Source organism: Phalacrocorax aristotelis, chromosome 8 (assembly GCF_949628215.1).
Source record: "Phalacrocorax aristotelis chromosome 8, bGulAri2.1, whole genome shotgun sequence".
In the NCBI taxonomy this organism is placed as follows: Eukaryota; Metazoa; Chordata; class Aves; order Suliformes; family Phalacrocoracidae; genus Phalacrocorax; species Phalacrocorax aristotelis.
In genome coordinates, this window is record NC_134283.1 from 37310258 (window position 1) to 37332717 (window position 22460).

A 22460-nucleotide genomic window follows, 5' to 3' on the forward strand; every position below is an offset into this window, starting at 1 on the left:
ATGTGGATAATGCTTGAGTTTCTTTTTTTTTCTTCTGCACTTAGACTTTAAAAAGGTATTTGCAGAATGGCGTCTCATTGGAAACTGTTAATGGTGATAAAATGTAGAGTTTCTCATCTCAGCTTTTAGTATTTTAGTGTTCCCAGTTGTAAAATTAAAAAAAGGAAAACAGAAGGTGCATAATCCAGTGATGTCCTTGGAGTAATAGTTAAAGGCATAATATTATGCACATAGGAGTCCCATGTATACATGATATTGTAATTGGTTTGAAATGTACATTGAAAAAAATTTTTAACTGTATAACCAGGTTTCTTGTTCCTGCTGCTCAGTCCCTCAGCACAGTGGGCAGCTTCCCAGAGGTTTGCAAAGTGTTTCTAATTAGGCTCACCCTGTCCAATCCAATACCTTCATCATCACTATAAAGAAACTGTTGTAACGTACCCTCTCCATGACTTCTGTTTATTTTAGTTTTCACAAGATTAAACATGGCATTTCACAGATCTTCTGTGGATCTAATGTCCAGAATTGTACTTGTGTCCTCAGTGACACCAGCGACATCAATAGCAACTCTAATCCTAATGGTGCTTTTAATGGAGTGGTCTGACTCTTGCCCCGGGGCATATTCAAGGCTTTTAAGTTTGTGCAGAAGCATTGACTAAGATCTGATAGGTTTTCTGATTCCTTAATATGTTTTAAAGTAAGTTCCATTCTGGCTGGATAGATATTTATTATTCTTTCATTACCTTTAATCTATAAATACCTTTTTTTCTCATGGCACGTATTTCTTCTATTGCAGGTTTCCTGTGCACGTGCTATTTAAAGGTTTCTGCATGTTTAAGACTCTGCTGCTATTTAAGCATTAATACAAAATGCTAAGTTTACATGTCTTTTGAAGACCTGAAACTTTGAGATATAGCTCTTTACTCCTTGCCTGATAAACGCTTATCTTGGGAATACTTCCTTCAAAAGAACATTGCTCCCAAAATCTAGCAGTGAACTGTAGGCTTCCTTTGAGTTGCGATTTCATGCACTTGAATGTATTGTCAAGGTGACGAGGGAACAGCACCACTAACCATGGAAAACGTCTGGAAGATATAGGGTATGCTGGGGAGTATGAAGTGGAAGTATCTGTGTGGTGTTCTTTTGGGAAGACTATGGGCATTGAACTATTTCCTCTTACTAGTGCAGTATGCTGCATCCAAGGTCCTAACCGAAGTGTGGAATTGAGTGAACAAAGCCAAAAATTGTTGCACACTTCTTTAGCGGGTTTGCTGGTAGTATATGTAAATCATTAGTATGAAATGTTATTTGAGGGTTAACCTTAGAGTAGAGATTAGCTGAGAAAATGGACTTCTTCCATTTCTTTTGCTATGTTCAGAGCCTCGTGTTTCCACATTCACGTTTCCAAAGTGTTCCTGGTTCAAGGGGTATGATATGGAGAGATTTAGGGTTTGGGGCTTTTTCTTCAGAGTGGAACCAGCAGTGATTGTGGGATAACTAGTTCAGGCACAACAAAACTGATTGTAATGTTACCAGTTGGAAACTATTACAGGAAGTGCTGTAGTTGGAGTTGTGTAATACTTTAAGTGATGATAATCTCCTAACAGATAACTGAGCTGACTTCAGTTACAGCATATGAATCTATAGAGAACACGTTGTGGTCCTGAACAATGAAAAATCTTTACTCTGAAACAAACATTTCAATTCATGCTATTGTGATTATTTTTTTAACAGAAAGTTGGCTGGTAATACAATTATTTTACTTTCCTGCCATAAAAGTGTTTGTTTTTTTTAAGAAAACTTTTTTCTTAGTCTAGAAGAGTACAGCTTTCTTTTTCAGTATTTATTTTGTGGCTGTTTTATGGAAAAAACACTGGAGAAGCACTGATACGTTGCTGAGAGCAGAGTACGTACACCTCATCCTCACTAATACTGTCCTTCTGAGCATTAGTAGTTTGATTCATGTACCACAATGTAAGGTCAGAAGCCTGAGCAGAGAAGCCAAAATACATCTATCAGAGCCTTATACTGGAGTATGTTGAAATAAACACAAATAGCAGTTTTCTGCAGATATATATATCACATACTAGTGTTTGTGTGCATTTATGTCCACATTGTGGGTTACATTCAATCTCTGCTGATACGGTGGGGTGGGACCCCTCTTAGGAATGTATACTTTAAGGCCTACTCTGTGAAATGTACTTTCAGGCTGCAAGGCTGTATTTTCAAGCAGGCCATCCACAAGCTATCCTTCGTTTCCATGTTTCAAAGAGTAGTGCTCAAAGGACAGTCTCAGACCTGTAGGGTTTTTATCTTACGCCTGAAAGCTGAAGTGCTTTTCAGGCTGTTGCAACTGTAAATGTTGAAGTGGCAGATACTTGGTAAACTTCGGGGCCGCACCTTGGTAGCTTTTCTGATCCCCTTAGCTTGATATGGGTAGATCTTCTTGTCCCCTCTTGCTTGTCTGCTTGCTCTCCCTAATACCAACCAAGCATTATTTTTACCTCAAATTATACATGTGAGGTATGTGCAATACTTCGTCTCACCCTTCACATCCCTCTCCTCTCCCCCTCTTGCTTATTTTCTGTGGTTTTAGCATGCTATATGGTGTGGCACCTGCATCCAGATGACAGCTTTATCTCAAAATGCAACTTAGAACACAATTTGAAGCTATGTACAATTGGTTGAACCCTTTGAAGGATTTTTGTGTGAAAAATGCAGGCAAAATTGTGGACAAAATAGTAATTTGATGGTATTTATGGTACATCTATTCAGTTTCCAAATATGTTAAAATACAGTTTATAAAATGCATGTAAAACTTCTAAATATATATATATGTTATCTAAAAGGGAGTGTGTCTTATTGTCTGATGCAGTTGGAGGTGATCAGATATTTATGACTATTACCCACTGGCTTTTCACTAGCAATGCCCATTTATTCACGTGGAGGAATTTAGTCTCTGACTTGAGGTACCCGCTCAGTATGACTATAAATTGTAGATGCAAACATTTAAAGTTGAGCATTCTCTCACAAGAAATTAAAAGCTAAAGTTTTGCTCGCCACCACCATGCTTATTGTTTCATAGAGATGTGACAGTGCCCTCTCTTGGCTTTTCTGAAGAGCTTTTTTTAAAAAACAATAGTAAAATAATTTTTAAGGGGCACAATAAAGAGTAAAAATCATCTGTTAACAGTAGCCTATGATTGAATAGACTGGAAAGAAATGTAAGACAAACAGAAAAGAATGCAACAGTTTGTAATGTTCATGTCAGTGCATTTATTTATTTACTTGGTGTGCCTTTATTTTGGATGTAACTTTCAATATGAGCTTTGTGTTTAATGTCTTTGTCCATGTCAAAACTTTCTGTAAAAGTGCTTGTCACAAGATTCCAGCTGTGCAGGGTGTCAGTTAACGATTTGGGGTAAATCCAAATGCAGTCTTACAGATAATGGGGTGTTTTAAACACTGATTGCGGAGATACTTTCTGTCAGTCTTGACTGCTGTATGTCCATTTGTTTGCAAAGCAGCCTGTGTCCATGCAGTCCAGCACGATTCCCTGGAAGCTGCCCAGTATAAACTAATCAGAGAGCCCCCCCTGGTGTCTGAAAGTGTCCTCGGATATTAAATTTATATCAATCACAGGAAGTCTTGGCAATCAAGCTAGTCACTTTTTCCCTTCACATCTGGACGTAAATTATTTTTTTGTTGCAAAGGTCACAGGAATCATGGGTAGGGCATGGAATGAGGGCCATAGAAAACATGGGAAAGGAAGAATAAAACTGTATTTCCACCTTTTTAGAAATGGTTATTTTTAAGTGACCTGGAATGATGCCAAACTATACAACAGCTTTTGGTTGTTCTTTTTTATTTTTTTTCCTTGAAGTTTACATTTGTTGCTGAATTAAATGTGGCTTAAAGATACTTTGTTTTGGAACTCGTTGTGCCATTAGATCTTAGCTTGGCATTTATAGAAGAGCTTTCTCCTAGTTGCTGAGAACAATAACTTTACTGCGGGAGGGGTTTAGACATAGAGCATGCTTCTGTGCTTAGAAGGGTTTAACTGCACCTTCTTTCTTTTGGCATTACTTAATTTCCCTTGTTTTCCTTCCGTTTCCCCCTTTCAACCCCGATGCCACTATAGCCGTGTGCTTTGAGCTCCTCTATAGCTAATGCTGGCATTTTTGTTTCTACAGTAAGTTTGCATCTTTTCATGCGTTTTTCCAGTGTTAAATTCTTTGCTCTAAGAAATGAAGGAAATGCTTCATTTTATGCTTCCCCCCAACTCCCCATCAAGTCTCTCAAACAAGCGCTTAAGGAGGGGTTATAAAAACAAACAGAACCTTTCCATTCATCTCCCTGCCTTCCCTTGCTTCGGACAAGGGAACTAGTGTGCTGAAAGCTGCAAAGCGCTGAAGCCCGTAGCTTTGGGGTTGTGTTTTGGGTTTTTTAATGTCCTGTGCATATGGGAAATAAAGATGGTATTAGTTTACGTTTGTCTGTATGGTAAAGAAAATGTCAGAAACAGAAGCTTCAGGAGCATTTAGCATAAACGAGTTTGTAAAAACCTTAATTGCTGTTCATAACTACTGCTGTGTTCCTACAGGCTTTTTTTATATAGATAGGTTCTGTTAGCTTGCTGATTATTTATTCAGTCATGTAGCTTATGCTCTGTTTAGACACTAAGTTGAATAAAATCGTACATCAGAATCTGACAGCAGGAATTCTCATGCTGAGAATCCAAGATTAAGTCCAGGAATTTTATTCTGTTTTAACAATTACCTTTTGTGTCCCCTCTCAGACTTAAGGAGATCTTATTCTTGTTTCTGCTGTTTATAACTCCCAGTTCCAAGACTTTTGCTATCCTTACGCCAAATAAAATTGAACGGGTATTGCTTGAATGCTGCTTAGTGCCAACTCCTGCACGGACAGAGGGATGACTATAAGAAAAATCAAGATACTTAACAGTCCTTTCAGGTTAAGAGGAGGTTTTTAAGCAGCAAGTGCCTTCTCCACGTTGTATTATAAGATCACTAGATCTCTCCTACAGTTTAATCATTTTGTCCTTACAGTATGGTTTGTATGTTGAATGCATTCAGCTTACAGGGGTTGTTTTGGCTTCTGAAAGCAGTTGTATGATGCACTTTTAACAGTTAAGTAAACTTTCTCACTTTTGATACAGTAAGTGTAAACATACAATTTCTAAGTTATTTCAAATACAGTGTGCAGTATGTAGGGAAAGCGGAGGCCACTAGGTTTCCTTTTACTGATGTTTCATTGCTCGTGTCCTATATTGCTCCATAACTAGAGGGCTGTTTTTCAACTGTTCTCTGTGTGTACAGAAACAAATCATTATTCACTCACCTTAAAGTATAAGGAAAATCATTGTGTTATCAAATGTATCTGCATGCTTTTAAGGGCACAGAGGAGGTTGCTGGGCTTGTAGCTGAACATTACCCATTTGAGAGATTGGTTAAAAAAATAATCACACATTGACTACTTTTATTAAAAGTGATACGGAAAAAGTGCTTCATTTTTCCAGGTTATGTTTTTCTGTGAAGTCTTGCAAAGACAGCCTGAGCTCCTTATAGTATTTGCATTGCTTTAATTGTAGCACAGTGTGCTCTGCAGCTTTTTTTTTTGCTGTTTTCCTTTAATTAAATACATTCAAGCTAGGAAACAGACTTCCTACTGAGTCTTATCTCCCTTATTTCAGTCTTCTGTGTGATTTTTTTTTTTTTGTAAAACGAGAACCTGTTTGATACAGATATTCTTGAGTTTCTCTTGTAGCACTCATCATTGAAAAAAAAAAAATCTGCTTCTGACTGAGTTATAAAGCTTCTTGCAAATAACTATACACTATACAAACCTGTAAGCAAACCATATCTAGTTGGGGGAGCTATCAGCTTTGACTCTAGTGGTTTGGTTTGGATTTTAATTTGACCAAAAGCCGTTTTTACTGGACTGAATCCAGCTGTAATGTAATCCCTGGTTTCCCATGTCTATTCCTGAAGACTAATAGAATAGCAAAACCTTCTTAAAGATAACTTAAATGTGTTGTATAGTGTCCTTAGGGTAACTTCTGCACTAAAGATGTTTTCTTTCCCACCCTGTAGAGAGGTATCTCATTAAGTGAGATACGCACTAGTGTCATTATTAAGTTTTCATGTGTTTCTCAGTTTTGATGCTAATCTTCATGTGTGTTAATTTTTTTTCCTTTGCAGCACCAATGTGGTTATGAATTATTCAGAAATAGAGTCTAAGGTTCGAGAGGCAACCAATGATGATCCATGGGGACCTTCGGGGCAACTCATGGGAGAGATTGCCAAGTAAGTGATAATTTGGCTCAGTGATGAAGAAAAGAAAAGTGCATTTTATAGAGGAATGTGAAATTTGCTGCTAAATCAACTCTGGTATGCTGACTGATAATGCTGAAAAGTTGCTGTAAATCAAGTCTTATTTTTTTAATGCATAATCTTGTATTGAAAACTGTTAAAAATGAAGTAAAAGTGTTTTTGAAATTCTTTATTTTTATGGAGTGTCATAATTCTTTCTGATTTTTTTTGGAGTGTTTATTTTCAAACGTCTTTCTCGTGACTTTTCCAAATAGAGCAAAACATGTAAAATTCTTCCATGAGCTTTTTTTCCTGTTAAAATTAGTTTGGAAGTTGCATGTTTGACTAGTTGCAGGGATTATTAGGATATTCATGTTAAACATTATTTTCTTTATAAATTAGTGAAAGTTCTTTTTACTGCCTTAGACTTTCACAGCTACTTTTTTTTTTGTAGTACCAGTATCTAAATTACTTCTATATGAGTAAGAAATAGGGATAGCTTTTTCCCTTGTAGTGTCATCAGATGTGAATGGGCTCAGATCAAGTCTGCCATCTACTGTCAGCCCTGAGTCTTAACAAGCTATTGTGGCAAACCACAGAGAATGAAATTTCTTTACTCCTTTTGTTTAATTCTTTAGGGCTACGTTTATGTATGAACAGTTTCCAGAACTGATGAACATGCTTTGGACTCGAATGCTGAAAGATAACAAAAAGAACTGGAGGAGAGTTTATAAGGTGTGTATGTACATGAACTGGAAGTATTCAAGACTTCAGTCTACGAAGGACGTAATGCTTGTTGCTGGTATAATGTTCTGATGTAGTGTCTTGTTTAGATACTGTTATATCACTTACTCTACCGGCAACCTATAATTTCTTTCCTAACTATATGCTTTATAATTCGGTTGCTGAAGTCAAAGATGTCTTTCAAATGCTGTATATGGAAAAAACCCAAAATTTCTGCTTTTGGAAGTGTGTCTAAGAAGCTACTTAACAAACGTAATAGAGCAATTACATTTTGCTGATACTCAGGTATTGGGGTCGTGTTCACATTTTGAATCTACCCGAAGGAGTTGTTATGGTGCTCCGTGAGAAGTAGATGATAGGTTATTGTGCTATCATGAAAAAGTTTTTGAAGGAATTCAAGAATACCTGAAATAAAATGGAAACTAATCTTAATTTTCTACCAATTCATAATTTTCTAAAAACTGTAGTTTAGCTTTGAGTGGACCAAATTTTCTTGGAGATCTTATCATATGAGGCTTTTATGTCCTACTTGTGTTCTGGAAAAAGAACAAATCATTTGCATTTTTCTTGTCTGTGGCTAATTAGCATGGTACAGAAACTTTTTGCTTAAGATTATATCATGCTGCACTTACAGTGGTGTTCAGTGTTCACTGAATTAGGCAAATATAACCTCATTCTTTAGAACTGTTGAATTAGACTAGCCTATGTTTTGTTTTTCTTGATGCCAGGATTGTAACAAGACAGAATTAATTCTAAGGCATGGCTTGTACTTTTCACAGGTGCTTGATGTTTTGTATTCATAGTAATTGTTTTCCCTGAAGTACTATATAAATTAATATTTAATGCTATCACACATAACTACTTAATGTTATAAAGACTGCTTAGAATTGCTTATCAGGTTTGGTCAGGTTGAAATATGACGATAGCTTTAGCTGATAAAGGCACTACTTTGGAGAAAGTGCATAAATTTTTTTCTAGATAGAAATCCTCAACATTAAAAATAGCCATTAAAATACTATTTAAACTTCATTTGTTTTGTTGCTTGCTTAAAATTGTTCCAAAATACAGTTTTGTATATCCACTGCATCATGCAGAAGGCTTCTTAAATTTCTGTGGGAGTTACTTTTCGGCAAAAAACATTGGAAAATTGTGACTAAAGAGGCAAAAGAAAATGCTTAATTAAACAGGGTTAACTTTTTCTCTTAAATTGCTACTGCTGTCTTTTAAAATCAGCAGTAGCTGATGAAGGTGACTACTTGTGATTTAGTAATAACAAATTAGAGTTTGACAAATACAGTTTTGATATTCTAAAGGGCCAAAGGTTCATGTGGGGCAAATGTTTGTTATATGTGAACCCGTATAGTAAGCATTAATTTAAAAGGAGAAAGTCCTATTACTTACTAATTTGGGGAGGGGGGTTAGGTTTGGTTTTCTATTGCTTTTTCTAAAAAAAAAAAAAAAAGATAGAGCTTTTGTTCATGCAATCATAAGGTGCTTTGTATTTTTATAGTCTTTGCTGCTCCTAGCTTACCTCATAAGGAATGGATCAGAGCGTGTTGTTACAAGTGCCAGAGAACACATTTATGATTTGCGATCCCTGGAAAATTACCACTTTGTAGGTGAGCAATAGAAAAATCTTATAAGCAAATTAAAACAGTAGTTGGAGTTGTCAGTCACCTGAACCAGCTTAGAAGCTTCCCCAGTCTAATTAGAATGTGACTGTTGCCAGTTGTGTGAAGAGTGCGGAATCCAAGACGTGGGACCCTAGAGTATTAATTAGTGAAGACAAGAACTTGCAGAAAAGACTGGCTAATAACAACAGAACCAACACAACATGAGTGTTCGGGTTTATATTAAAATATGCACTAGAGACTGGTCCCCTGTGGTGTCCGTAAAGGAATAGCTTTAATCATATGGGAAGAAAAGGTTAGAGCTCCAAAACACACACATCTGTTTGAAGCTGGGGTTTTTTTCCTCCCACCAAATAATATTTACAGTGCAAAGGCAGTAAGGCCAGTGTGTGTTTTGAATGTGAAAAAGGCTGGGAAAGGAGCATGTTTAGCTTGTAGTACATCCCAGCTGAAAGCAATTTTTCAAAAATTCAGTTTTGTAATAAGACTGAGTTCTTGCAATTAAACTTGCAAAAACTGCACTGAAAAGACTGAGGAAAAGGGGTTGTATTTTGAAGGGTTAAAATTGTTCCAGTGGAGAATATAATTTCTGTCTCAGTCTTTGTTAATCTTTCCAGTGTTTCAGCAGCAGTTAGATGTTTCTAAATACACCATTCAGCGAAAACTGTCATTTATCTAAGGATGAAAATTTGTGTTGAAACAAAATATTTGGTCCCTTTTAAACAAATGCAGTGGACCTGAGCAGTCATAAGATCTTTCTCTGACTGCTGTGTTGAAAATTCAAATTTTCTTATCAGTTTGATGTTCAGTATTACTGCCTCTGATTTTTTTTCTTCCCTTCCCCCCTTCTTCCATCCATTGTCTCTGTCCTGCATTACTTATACAGATGAAAATGGCAAAGACCAAGGTATAAACATACGTCAGAAGGTAAAAGAAATGGTTGAATTTGCTCAAGATGATGATCGACTTCGGGAAGAGAGGAAGAAAGCAAAGAAGAACAAAGACAAATACATTGGGGTTTCTTCGGAGAGTGTTGGAGGGTTCAGATACAGTGAGTACTAGGCTTTCTTCGTCAAGGATTGACAATCTCAGTTTGGCTTAGATAAGGCAAATAACTTACAGAATTTCGAAGATGCTCCTTTAGATGCTTTTTCTTTATATGTATTTAACTGCTAGTATTACTATTTTAAAATAATATTGCACATTTTCTTCCACATACAAATTTTAATTACTTGTTTCAAAAATCTTTAACTTAATCTTTTTTAGATAATAAACTAACTAGAAACTTATACAAATTACATTAATGCATTGGCTTAGCCAAAACTTACCTGTCTTGGTTTTATCCATGGCAGAATCTCATTAAGAAATGAATGCTGCTGTAGCAGAAGTAGGTAAATAAATGCCCTTGTAAGCCAGAATTTCTTAGTCTTAATTTAAAAAAAAAAAAGTGGTGATACTTCCTACCACAGCACAAAAATTGCTTCACCGGCTCCTGCCAATCTCCTTTAGAACCATTGGTTAATTTGGGTTAGGGCTTTTAGGGCAGTAATACTGTTTGGGTGAAGCCATGTAGATATTATATGCCATTAAACTTTCTGGTTTCCCAAGTAATACTGTTTGGACACTTGAAAGATATCTGTGGATTATCTGTAGGGATTCTGATGTGTGTCAGATCTGATTTTGAATGTATGCACTAAGTACCTTGTAAGTGACGGAGCTTATGTCAGGAGTTTACCAATACAGTTGTTGCTTTCTCAGTTTGTGTGTTTTTTAAAATATTGCTTGATTAGGACTGTACACATGCTTTTTGGAGGAGGGCTCCAAGAGGTAATACCAAATTTACTTTGTGTAGACGCGCTAAGCTTGCAGCTGGATGTTGGTTGCACAGCAGACCTGTATGCAGGCTGGAAACTCGGTGCACCAGTGTCCATCCCTAAATCCTAGGGAATAGCAGCTGCCAGTGAAGAGGTCAGAGTTAACACCAGAACGGAAGTTCTAAACGTCTCATTAAAAAAGTTATATTTAGAATATGTATATTATATATTAAAAAAAGATGTGTGTGAAGGATCACTTGGTCATCTGCTCCCTCACAAAAAACAAGAAAACCTGCCATCAGATTCTGAAAATTAAAGCATCCAGCCATCCTGAATCTCAGCCATCATTGCACAAGGTGCCAGTCCGCTATCCAGCACGGCTCTGGTACTTGCAATAGGACCTTCATCACCAAGGTCCTTTATTTAAAAACATACACAAAACAAAAACAAAGCCACAAAGAAAAAAAAAAACCACCCAAACATTTGAATGCTGTTGACAGGTAGTCCCATGTACCCTTGCTTCTGGAAGTACATTCACCTATTTTGCTAAGGCGGCTGCTGTTCGCATGTGTGTTGAGATCTGTCAGACTATTTGCATCTTCAGCATAGTGTGTTCATAAGATCTTGGCCTTAGAGGATGTAATGCCATCAGCTTGTCTTTGTTTAGAGAGGAGACAGTTTTCTCTGACAGCCTTGATGAGATAAAGGCACACAACCAGTACTGTGTTTGGCTTCTTAAGTCCAAGTGTGCAGCTTCCTCCTTGCACCCCAGGCCCTGCCATAATGTGTAGCAGGGATCTGAGCTTGAACTGGCTTTTATGCCTGATGTACCCCAGCGTGTTGTCCATGATCTAGCTGTCAGTCCTGAGATGTTTATCTGTGTTTTCTTTGGCCTGAGTAAATCCTTGGCTGCTTTTATTAAGGGATGAGTCCCCAAGTCACAATGGCACAAGGCTCTAGTTTGCTAGAGTCAGTGTCTTCTTTAAGAGAAGGGTTTGGTATAAGATCTGAGTAGTAATTGTGCAGGACTTAAACTTTGCCTGTCCCTCCCTGGTGTTATGTATGTTTTTTACACCACTGTGAGCCTTAAACGTTGATTTGCTCCTTTCTGTTTTAGATAGGTGTCTGTGCGTTCCTCTGTTCTCCCTTTTCCTCATATGCAGGGTAGCTGAAAATCTATCTCCATGGCAGGATATGCCTTGTTTTATTATATTCTTCTAGGCTGTTGCTACCTGCTTGGAATTGTGGTGATTCTCTTTTTAGGAATACTTATGAGTCACTGCATTTGTGCTTTAAGTGCATGTCCCTCTGCTCTTTCACTGAGCTTATCTTTTGACTTGCTCTGTAAAGAGTCGTGATCTATCCCTGTATGCTGGGTAGAAGTATTTTTCCATATGCTCTTTAGTTATCATTGACATTTTTTAATTTAAAGGACTATCTCTTTTGTCTTGTATTTCATTTTTATGGTAAAGTTTTTTAATTATCCCTTCATTTATTGAGTAAAGTTTAAAAAAAAAAAAATCTTTCTAGCAGCAGACAGCAAAATTTATCCCAGGTCAGACTTCTAATCTAAAAGATTCTACTTATTTAAATATAAAATGCTTGCATTTTCAGAGTTTTCCTTAGTTCTTTTTGTCCTGAAAATACCAAGCTCTCGGAGCTTTTTTATTTATTTTAAAATTCCTATCGCACAAGGAAACCATCTAATGAAATCTACATTAAAATGCTTGAGAGCCTGACATAAACTGAAATAAGGCTATTTCATTCTCTTGCAAAATTTAACAGTAGTACATTTCTTAGTAATTTCTTTTTTCAGTGATAAAGATCTTGCTGAGTATCTCATGATTTGTAACAGGTTCTCCACTTTGAAAGTTTGTCAGTCCTTTATGGATCTAAACAAGTATCACTGGAGACTTGCACTTACTTCTTCAGTGAGAATATACATCCTCTGGTATGTATTGGATGCATAGAACACAAATTTTGCACCTTCTAGTGCTGGAATCCATCATTCTTTCTATTAAAAATTGCTTAATTGAATACATCTTGAACATAACCTGAGCTACAATATAATTTGTATGTAACTTGAAGTAATGAATTTTTCACCATTCATCCTTTCTGCTGCTCAATTTTACTCAGCCTAAGGAAAAAATTTACCTAGTGGTTCATTTTTCAATAGTACAAAAAAAGCTTTGTTTCATGTGTGTGATGGCCCAAAATATAAAACGTTTGTCTAAGTATTGTCCAGAAACTGAGATATATTGGGCTGTTTTGTATACCTATATGTTCAGCAGAAGGCCTGATATAAGATCACAATACAAGGTAGTGTGCCATGCTTCTGACATTTAAGTTGTTGTGAAAATGTAAGTGGTGTGGGTTTGGTTTTGTGTGTGGTTTTTTTGTTTTAATTAAACTCAAGATGGCTGGGTGTGTATAAATAAACCCAGGCTTAAGTTTTTTAAACTTTCTTAATGAGATTGTACAGCAAATGTACTTTTAAGTAAAACTATCAGCTGTTTGTAAGCTAAGATACCAGTATGGAGGTCTTGAATACTTGATTAGAAAAAATGTTTTTGATTTCTTGATAAGTGTTCAGTAAAGATGTTCAGGTACTCAGTTACTGCTGAAAGGGTGACTTGCTTCACTTGCCTCTTCCTTTTTTATCTCTTTAAAAGGTTTTTTAATCACTGAGTGTGGAAAGAAAAGAACAGAAAGTTATCATGCATTGCATACTTGTATCTTTCAGTATTTTGGTACTGTGCTTTTATGTGCTTATGAATGGCAATGTATTTAAAAAAATTGATTTACCTCTGAGAACACAGCTTGGCCAAGAATGGAATATCATGCATTAAGTGACTGTTACAAAACTAGCATGTCCCACTTCTGATAAGCTGCTTATGCAGCCAGGGTTGACTGTGCCTCTTTTGCTTCTCCAGCAGAGTCCAACAGCGTCCTGGTATGCTGTGCTGTGCAATGCATTAGGATTTTGTCATTGTCATAAACAAAAGTCTTTGAATCTGCATTCCTGCCAGTTAATGATTGGCATTACGTGCTGTGCCTTGCTGTAATAGTGTTGATTCAGCACTGTGGGAGCTTTCAGTTTGCTTTGAAAACTTGTAAGGTTTACGTATGTAGGGCAGGGGGCTTGAGAGTGATTCCAGAAAGACCACAGACATTTACTCTTTTTCCTGTTACCTTTAGTGTTTCTTATCTTAATGCCTTACACAGGTGAAAGATATGATCCTGAGCCCAAGTCAAAATGGGATGAAGAATGGGATAAAAAACCAGCCTTTCCATTCAGCGATAAGTTAGGTGAGCTAAGTGACAAAATTGGAAGCACGATTGATGATACCATCAGCAAGTTCCGAAGGAAAGATAGAGAAGACTCTCCAGAAAGGTGCAGGTACTAGTTATTTTAATGTTCTTTTAGTCTGTGAAATTGCTGTTATAAACCTTTTTGACATTGCTACTTATTAGTTACAATACTCCGCCATTCTTTTTGTCTGTATGGAAGCATGTTTGGGTTCAATACCTGCTTCCTGGACTTCTTATGCAGTTCTTACTGGCCTTGGGGGATAATGTAGCTGTCAATAGTTAACTGCTCATGGCTGCCTTCCATTACTGCCCCTAGCTTAGATAGAAATTTCAGCCAAATTCCCTGCTTTGCTAGCAGCTAAGCTTTTCCTTGTCACAGCAATTCAGTGGTCTTCGTTGCACCAGTATACTGGAGGCTGCCATTTAATGCTACAGTTGTTCTGAATGCTGAAGTACCAAAGCGGAGCAAGATGTAAAATTGCGTAGACCTGCCTTGACACAGTAGTTCTTCCCAGGGCTGATCTTGGGAAGAACAGACTTCAGGCAACTTATTTCATTATTTCAAAAAAGAAAAAAAAAATTCAGTTGAACCTTCTCAAGAAACTTGTATTCTACATCTGGCCATTAAATTTTTCCAGCAAGGAAAAAAACCTACCCAGCTTTGCCTGCAGAAAGAACTTTAAATATGCCACACTTCAACAGGGGCATTGAATTTTATTATCTGGAGATCAAATTCGTACTTAACAGATTCTGAAATTGCTGTAGAGATAGTGCTTAAGTATGTTGAAATAATTCCCTTTGGGGAAACAACTTAAAATTCAAATTTGCACTGAGGTTTGATTAATATTTTTACAGGAATATCTTCAGAAGTGTTCACACATATGAGTGTATAAAAGTACACATGCACGTGCACATACTTGTGCATGTTTGAAAATTGAAGCAATTTTGCACTGAGACAAATCTAATGGTAGCATTGCTGAGAAAAAGGCAATATGGTCCTCTTGCAAAGGCATTAATAAATCATAAAACTGGTATTCTTTGCACACATCAGGGTTCCCTCTCAGAACTTACTATCAATAGACTACAAAGGAGGGATCAGAAGAAAAGTAAACATTTAAAATTTAACAATGGTATATTGCTGTGTGATTTTCTGTACTTAGCTTTAAAAAGCAACTTGTCACATGACATCTGTAAAGCTTGCTATCCACACTTCATGTAGAGGAGGTACAGTAAACATTTTTTATCTTAACTTCCTTTACTTTATTTCTGAATGGCTCCCGGTCTCTTGCTTTTGCTGACACAAAGTGTTGCACCTTCCAGTGTTCCAGACAGTCCTTTCTGCAGTCTAATCTTTATAAAAAGCAGCTTATTTTGAGGACTTCTCCACTGTACATCTCTTCCCCAAGTTACATTGATCTTTTCTGTGGCTAACACTACATCTTTCATTTTTGTTTTGGTCTTGTAACCCTTGTCCCTTTGTTACTTTTCTTCTGTTTTTTTTTTAATGTAAATGTCAGGTGTGGTATTTGTCTTGAAACTTATGAAAGTAATAAACTCAGAACTTGAAATAAAAGGAAGATTGGGGGGGGGGGGGCGTGGCGTACATCAGCAAAAACAATTTGGTAGTTGCTGGGTTATCCTGCTGTAAAGATGAATCCAAGTTGCAGCAGCATGGCTTCACTAATGTTGCTTCAGCTACCAGCCTGAAGCTTCCTTTTGGAAGGTTATTTTATCAGTATATTGAAATGAAGTGATTTCTTTCTACAGAAGGCATCAAAGGATCTAAAAAGATTGAACTCAAGGTTATAGAATGTCTGTCTATCTATACTTAAAGATACCGTAAATACAAATTAATTCATGTTATATTAACAGAATACTATTTTCTGTATGAACTTAAATATTGAAACTGAATAGAAACATGAAATTTTAGTTATCGTATGATTTAAGCTCACAACAACTTAAGTCTCTTGTAAATGCTTCATGAGATCCATGAATTTCTGTGTTTTCACACTTCAGCAAACTTTTTTCTAAAAACAAAGAAGCCTTGCAAAAATTTGCTTGTTCATTTGTAGCCTGCTGCTATATAAGGATATTGAATTAAGTTGTCATTTTCCTTGGAAAAGTGACTAAATGGTGATACTTGCTCAGCTGGCAAATCTGCTGTTGTATGTTCTATTGTTTCAATCCTAATAGCTTTATAAATCATTATTACTTCAGTACTGTGACTTAAGGCCTTTATTGGCTTTACATGTATTCTTTGTGCTTGATACATTTCACAGTAGTTAATGGGATTTGGATGAGTCTTTACCTCCAGCATGCACACCAGAAGAACTTGGCCAAACTTCTGGATTTCTGACTCTACTTGCAAAGCTTGTAGTTTGCATAGAAGGAAAAAAAATGCTTGAAGTAACTAAGAAATTAACCTGAGAGATAGCTGGCTTGAGTTGACAGTAGATTTCAGTGAAACTGCAGTTCACACAGCTCACTCTGGAGAAGCCTGGTCTGCTCCTTATTCTGCAGAAGAAAAATGTTAGTACTGCTGTGGGGGAATTGGTTTCTTTTTTCCGGTAATATATCGCCTTGGAAGTAGAGAAGACCAGAAACAATACCCCATGAGGTGGGAAAACCTCCTGTTTTCTGTCATAGTGCTTGTTAGTTCTTAGGTCTTCAGCAAATAAACCAATTGCTGCCCTGAGTCTAGCCTTGTATGCTGAAGTTTTACTTTCGAAATTACCTGCAGAGAGGCAGAGGTTCTTCTGAAACATTACACTTTTTTCCATAAGAATTCTTAAACTCTGTGCTTGTTTCTCCAGTATTCGGAAAGGTTGATGCAAGTAACAATGGAAAAGAAGCAAAACTTCAAGTACTAAATAAAAGGATGCAACAGTCATGTTTTAAAGGCAACTTCCATGTAAGGAATTACTTCTGTAGTAGGGGTATAATTCATTCAGATAGTCTTAAACTATCAGTAAACCATTTTATTGCCTTAAAGAATGTTGAAAAAAAAACCCCAACCTACTATACCACAGAAACCTCAAGGCAAAGAAAAAGAACGTGTATCCATACTTTGGTTCCTGGAAGTTGCAACCATGCACTACTTTTGCAGAAGTTACTTTTAATTATTTGGTACAATGCTAGCTGTAATTTTTATTTTTAAGTTCATTCTGCAGTTCTCAGATGAAGCACTGCAATTTTTACATTCTGAGCACAGTAAGCACACTTAAAGGGAACATTAATCTGTAATGTTTCTTTTTCCTTTTTTGTTAATGTGACCATTAAAGAAAAATAAAAAAAAAAAACCAGATCTCCTGAGACAGTTTGGAAGCAGTACAGGTTGTCACAGAAAATTGAGTATTGTAATAATTGTCCTGCTTCCTGGCATATATGTTTAATTTTTCTCAAAATTATTTAGACATTTATTTTGCTGTAAATCACCAAAGACTCGCTTTTTTCATTCTTACATTAGTGAGATTAATTGCTACTAGTTCTGTAGCAGTAGCTCCATTGATCAGACTTTGACAGCTGTCAATCACTTCCTCAACCCACAGAACACAGGCATGGACTAGGCAGACTCTGTAGTGATGGCGAGCAGTACGCTGCAGCAGGTTTTAAGATGCTGAGCCTTAGTTTGTGATTGTCCTGCTCCTAGATACTTTCAACACGCCTCTGAAAGGCAGCATCATCCAGACTCCTCCGAGGCGTTTAGGATGGATGTACCATGTGTGCCATGCTCATGTGCAGACGAGTCTTCTCTAGGGGCTTGTATTAAAATCCTGATGACACAAATGACAACGCGGTCAGTGGTCCGCTGTGATGCATTTGTGCACGTAGGTAGGCTGTCAGCAGAAATCCAGAACTGGAACACCAGGCCTGTGGTTGCAGGTCAGGTTGAAGTGCCTTGGAAGGATAAGGTTAGGCAATGCAGTTTGAGCTCTCTTGTCTGTGTAAGGCTGACTCAAGCAAATGCCGGTAGTCACTAGGCTGGCTAGCAGCTATGATATTTGTCTTTTAAAAATAAAAAATATAAAAAGGGAGTGAGCATTTATATTCATTGATGTTAATGAATTGAGCCATCCCCAGTGGTGAGTAGGTAATATGCATAGAGGAAATGACACATGCAATGTATTCCAGAAAGCACACTATTGTTAACAGAAAACAAAGGCTACCCTCCAGAGTATATTGTAGTTACTGTCATATTCCCAATGACAAAGGGGCAGCCTTTCTTAAATTTTGCAGTTTTAGTATTCTAATGCATTATTAAAATATTAAAACCTTCCACTTTCCACTATGTTGCTAAGGGAATTACTATTTCAAAATACATTTCAATATATTTAAGCTTTCTCTACAGCAATTTTCACTACTATGTACAAATCTTACCTCAGTGATAACAGGCAACATGACTCTTGGTGGGGGGCAATTGGTTTGTTTGTGAAAGACTTAAAATATGAAAGTAGAAAATGTAATAGATCAAACAACTATTATGCAGTGACATCTAAAAAGTTTTCACCTAAAATGGTGACACTTCTGTTCTTTTACATTTGAAGAATAAATGTGTGTTCTCTGATAGAAAATGACTAGTATCATTGCATTGCATATTTCTGTAAACATTCTTTTTCCACAAACATTTTAAAGAATATAAAAGCCTGTTCCTCTGGAAAGGGACATGAGTTTAAATAGGAATGGAATTCTTGAAATCTGAAAGGCAGCACCTGTATTTAGTTCACTGCTGTTGGTGTAAGTACTGTGCAGACCTGCCAGCTTTCTGTTGCTGAAGAGTTATATACTGTGTGTGGGAATTCCTGTCAGAAGGTAATTAAATGGGCTGGATTTAAACACTGATTTCCTATTATCCTTTGCCATGGATTTGCAGTTCATATTTAACAAAACAACTTGCTTTTCTTCATCACTTTTCGTACAATAGGGGCAATGCGGTGTTGTGTAGATGGATTATGTAAGGGTAAAACATTTCCTTTCTCAAATGTAGGAGGAAGCAGTATTTTTATTATGAACCATTACTATGAGGAACTACAGTAACCAAAACTCTTGTGGCTTAAGCCGAATGTCCACTTAAGGAACTGAGTTGTCCGTGACAAATGGTATTCTATCACTCTTGTTTTTCTAGTGACAGTGATGAGGAAAAATCAAGACGAGGTAAATCTCCCAAAGCTGAATTTAAAGATGAAGAGGAGACTGTGACAACAAAACACATTCATATAACACAAGCTACAGAAACTACCACCACCAGACACAAACGCACAGCAAATCCTTCAAAAACCATTGACTTGGGAGCAGCAGCACATTATACAGGGGATAAAGCAAGTCCAGAACAGAATATTGCTGCTCATACTGCACAGCCGACAGCAAAGGTGAGACAACAGAGCACGATAAAGCATGACTTTGGAAACAGTTTTCTTCTAACCTCTGAGACAATTTCTAGTTTAGGGTAGAATTTTTGTTATGCAGCTTCAAGGGAACTGTTTTATCAAAAATGTTTAATTGGGGTTTTCAAAGGCAGGGGAACAGTTTAATTACAGAATGCCTTTTTGTGTGATTGCATTAAGGTGTAGAATTTTTAAAATGTAGTCATTACCATCATTATCTTACAGCAAAGATAAAATCTTGGCCTGAAGTGTGAAGGATTCTCTAAACCTGCACACTTATTGACAAGTTATCGAGTTCTTCAGTTATCAGAAAAAAACCTGAGCAGTTCACTGCTTGATTTGAAATTTGGCCAGGTTCCAGTGATTGTTGGTGTCAAAGACAAATCTGCCATATCTCCAAAACAAAGCACCCAAAAAACCCAGAAAACTTCTCAGTGTCATTTAAGATGAGTGATGACATCATGAGATGAGATCTGTTGTGTGATTTCTTCTTCAGGCTTCTGTTCCCTCTGGCAGCAAGTCATCTAATGACCTGGTTGATCTGTTGTTTGATGGAGCTAGCCAGCCAGTCTCAACAGGTAGGCACGCTTTGGTTTTATTTTCTTAATGCATATTTTGAACCATTTCTGAGGCTAAGCCTGTTTGTTATCTAGATAAAATAGTAGATAAATTGAGACATTAATACTAAAAAAATTTAGAGCTGCCAAGAACCTTTTGTAGCAAGGTACTGTGTGTGCTATTGTATGGGACTAAAAAATGTTAGCAGCACAAAGATTAACTGCCAGATCAGTCTGTCAGAAACTGTGATTGTAACACAGTTATTTATAATTAACTCTAAAAGCAAGTGCAATCCATTCACATCCAAGCATTTCTCACGGTGCAATTCAAAGGCTAGGCAGCTTGGAGATAGACAATCTTCATATAAGCTTATCTAAAGTATATGGTGAACATGTTTCTTACTTTGTCGTGGCACTTGGTTGATCCCAACCCTAACACCAAAAAGAAATTGCTACCCAAAAGTGAAATTACTAATTGTGAAACACATCCCTTCAGTTTCTAAATGTGCGGTTGAATTTTAAGTCCATTAACTTTCATATGGACTTACCCTTATGCTCTCAAAATGCTGTTTCTTTTTAGGAGTGTGTTAAATTTCAGTAAATTGCATACAGGATTGATAGAGGGGTTCAGGGGTTTGGTGGTTTGTTCTTCAAAACCTAAAACTTTGAAGACTTGTTATTGTGCTTACAGGTTCTTAATATTGACAGTTTTGATTGTGGCCAGCATGGAATAGGAAAGGGACTTCCATGCACTTGTGGTTTAATGCCGCAGTTGGGAGAGAGTTAACTGTGAGCAAAATTTTTGTTTAATGATCACTTTGAATAGCAAATAAAATGTGAGCATGTGCCTTTTCAGATAGAAACCTTTCCTATGACTTCTCTCCATTACAAATAAGCAATTTCTATTATTATATATGGGATCATATTCACAGTGTTCGTAGAAATATATGTGTGTATCTTGGGGCCAACACATACTCAGCTGCAGGCTTTGTTTTAAAGACAATGTAACATCACATGGGACTGTACCACATTTAAGGAACAACTTATTTTGCTTTAATAAAATGAAAAAATAACTTCATATACAAAGGTGTTCATTGTGTATTGGAGTTACCACAGTTTCATGGAATTTTAAGATCCTGGATCAGACCCCAAATCAATACTGAAACTTCTATCCACCTCTTAGGGGAAAAGAGGTTAGAGCCTTTTAATTTTATTTATATACATATGTGTATGTTTTTATTATGTATAAAAATAAAGTCACATTGAGAATAGATGTTTCCACTTCAAATTGAGCTTTCCCATATTTCAAACAGAACTATGTCAGCTTCCATGTTACAGTGTAGTTCAATCTTTCATCAGTTTGGTTCTTTGCTCTGTAGTAAGCCTTTTCTTCTTTTTGCCCTTTTTCTTCTTTTTCCCAAAGCAGCATTTAGAAATGGTGTTGAGAAGAGGCGTATTACCAGCTGGTCCTGCTAAATAACCTCTTTGCTGACCTGCGAAGGCAGATGGAAAGGGTTCATTTGTAGTGACAGATCTCACATGGGAATCTTTGAGGATAGCTCATGTTGAGAAGATTAGCGCTGTCCTTCACGTGCAGGTCACTTGTTATGACCACTGTTCCTTGCAGCACAGGGTGTGGGAACATTCCCAGTGTCAGGCAAGACTCAGGGAAAGGGTCAAATGCAGCCTTTGATCTGTCCTGTGAAGGAACTGGCAGGGAAGTCATGTGAATTCAGGGAACTCAGAATTTGCTTATCTATGTATTTTCAGGTGCAGAGATGTGGAAGAAGGTTGGTGAGGCTTGGGGGATTACATATTGCTAGAGCAACACAATTTGTATGTGAAGGGGATGGTTGGTTTCTGTAAAGGAACGATCTGTTTGAGAAGATGTAGAATCTATGGTTAGACCTGCTAGAAGTAATTTTATGGTGTTACTGGAGGTGAGGTTCTTTAGTCTTGGCTGGTGATACCTTTCTCTAAAGAGCTACTGCATTCAGCTGAAGCTCTGCCGTCTCTCGAACTGTTTCATTAGAAGACAGGCAATAGAGGTGGAAGAAAAATTGACTTGACTAAAAATGTTACGGTATTATTTTGGGTTTGTTTTAAAATTAAATTAACCCCTAGATACTCTGTCAAACAGCCCAGGGATAATAGGCGTAGCATAAGAGCACTGGGGTTTTTTTTCTCTCGAGGATGTGGTCAAGAGTGTCATCTGTGGTGCTCATTCTGATATAAACCCTCAAATTATTAACCTGTTCTGAACTCTGTAAGGACACATGCGATGAAAAAAATTATTTGACAGTGTTCATTGCAGTAGGCAGAGTAAAGATGATCAGAACATGTGTTTCAGCTTGATATTTCACTGGGTCATTTTACCCTTTTTCATTTCAGGTTGTAGTCAGTATAAAACTTGTACACAAACATATGCAAGATGCTTATTAGATCACTTCAGTTTGTGTTGAAGAATTTTCTTAACTTTGTGTGAAATCTTCTCCCTCTTGAAAAGGCAGTAAAAGGATTTCAGTAGAGCTATATTTCTGAAAATTCAAAGAGACCATCCTTGCATTCCCTTCTCATGTCTTGTATCATATGCTACACACTCAGCAAGAAAAGACATTTCCCCTTGGAAGAACAGTCGCCTTCCTGGCAATGTCTACAGTAAAATAACATTAAAAAGAAATACAAGTAC

General features: G+C 37.0%; 1 protein-coding gene across 2 annotated transcripts in view; it reads left to right on the forward strand.

Annotated features, from left to right (window-relative positions):
* Positions 1-22460, forward strand: part of CLINT1 (clathrin interactor 1) — a 53620-nt gene that overhangs the window by 22401 nt on the left and 8759 nt on the right. Inside the window, exons 2-8 of one of the 2 annotated variants that reach the window (XM_075102594.1) lie at positions 6222-6326; positions 6971-7067; positions 8587-8695; positions 9594-9758; positions 13747-13921; positions 18956-19199; positions 19711-19792. In XM_075102594.1, the coding sequence (XP_074958695.1) occupies positions 6222-6326; positions 6971-7067; positions 8587-8695; positions 9594-9758; positions 13747-13921; positions 18956-19199; positions 19711-19792 (977 nt within the window). Of the gene's footprint in view, positions 1-6221; positions 6327-6970; positions 7068-8586; positions 8696-9593; positions 9759-13746; positions 13922-18955; positions 19200-19710; positions 19793-22460 lie in introns of those variants that run through there. The other variant, XM_075102593.1, reaches the window with a different exon arrangement.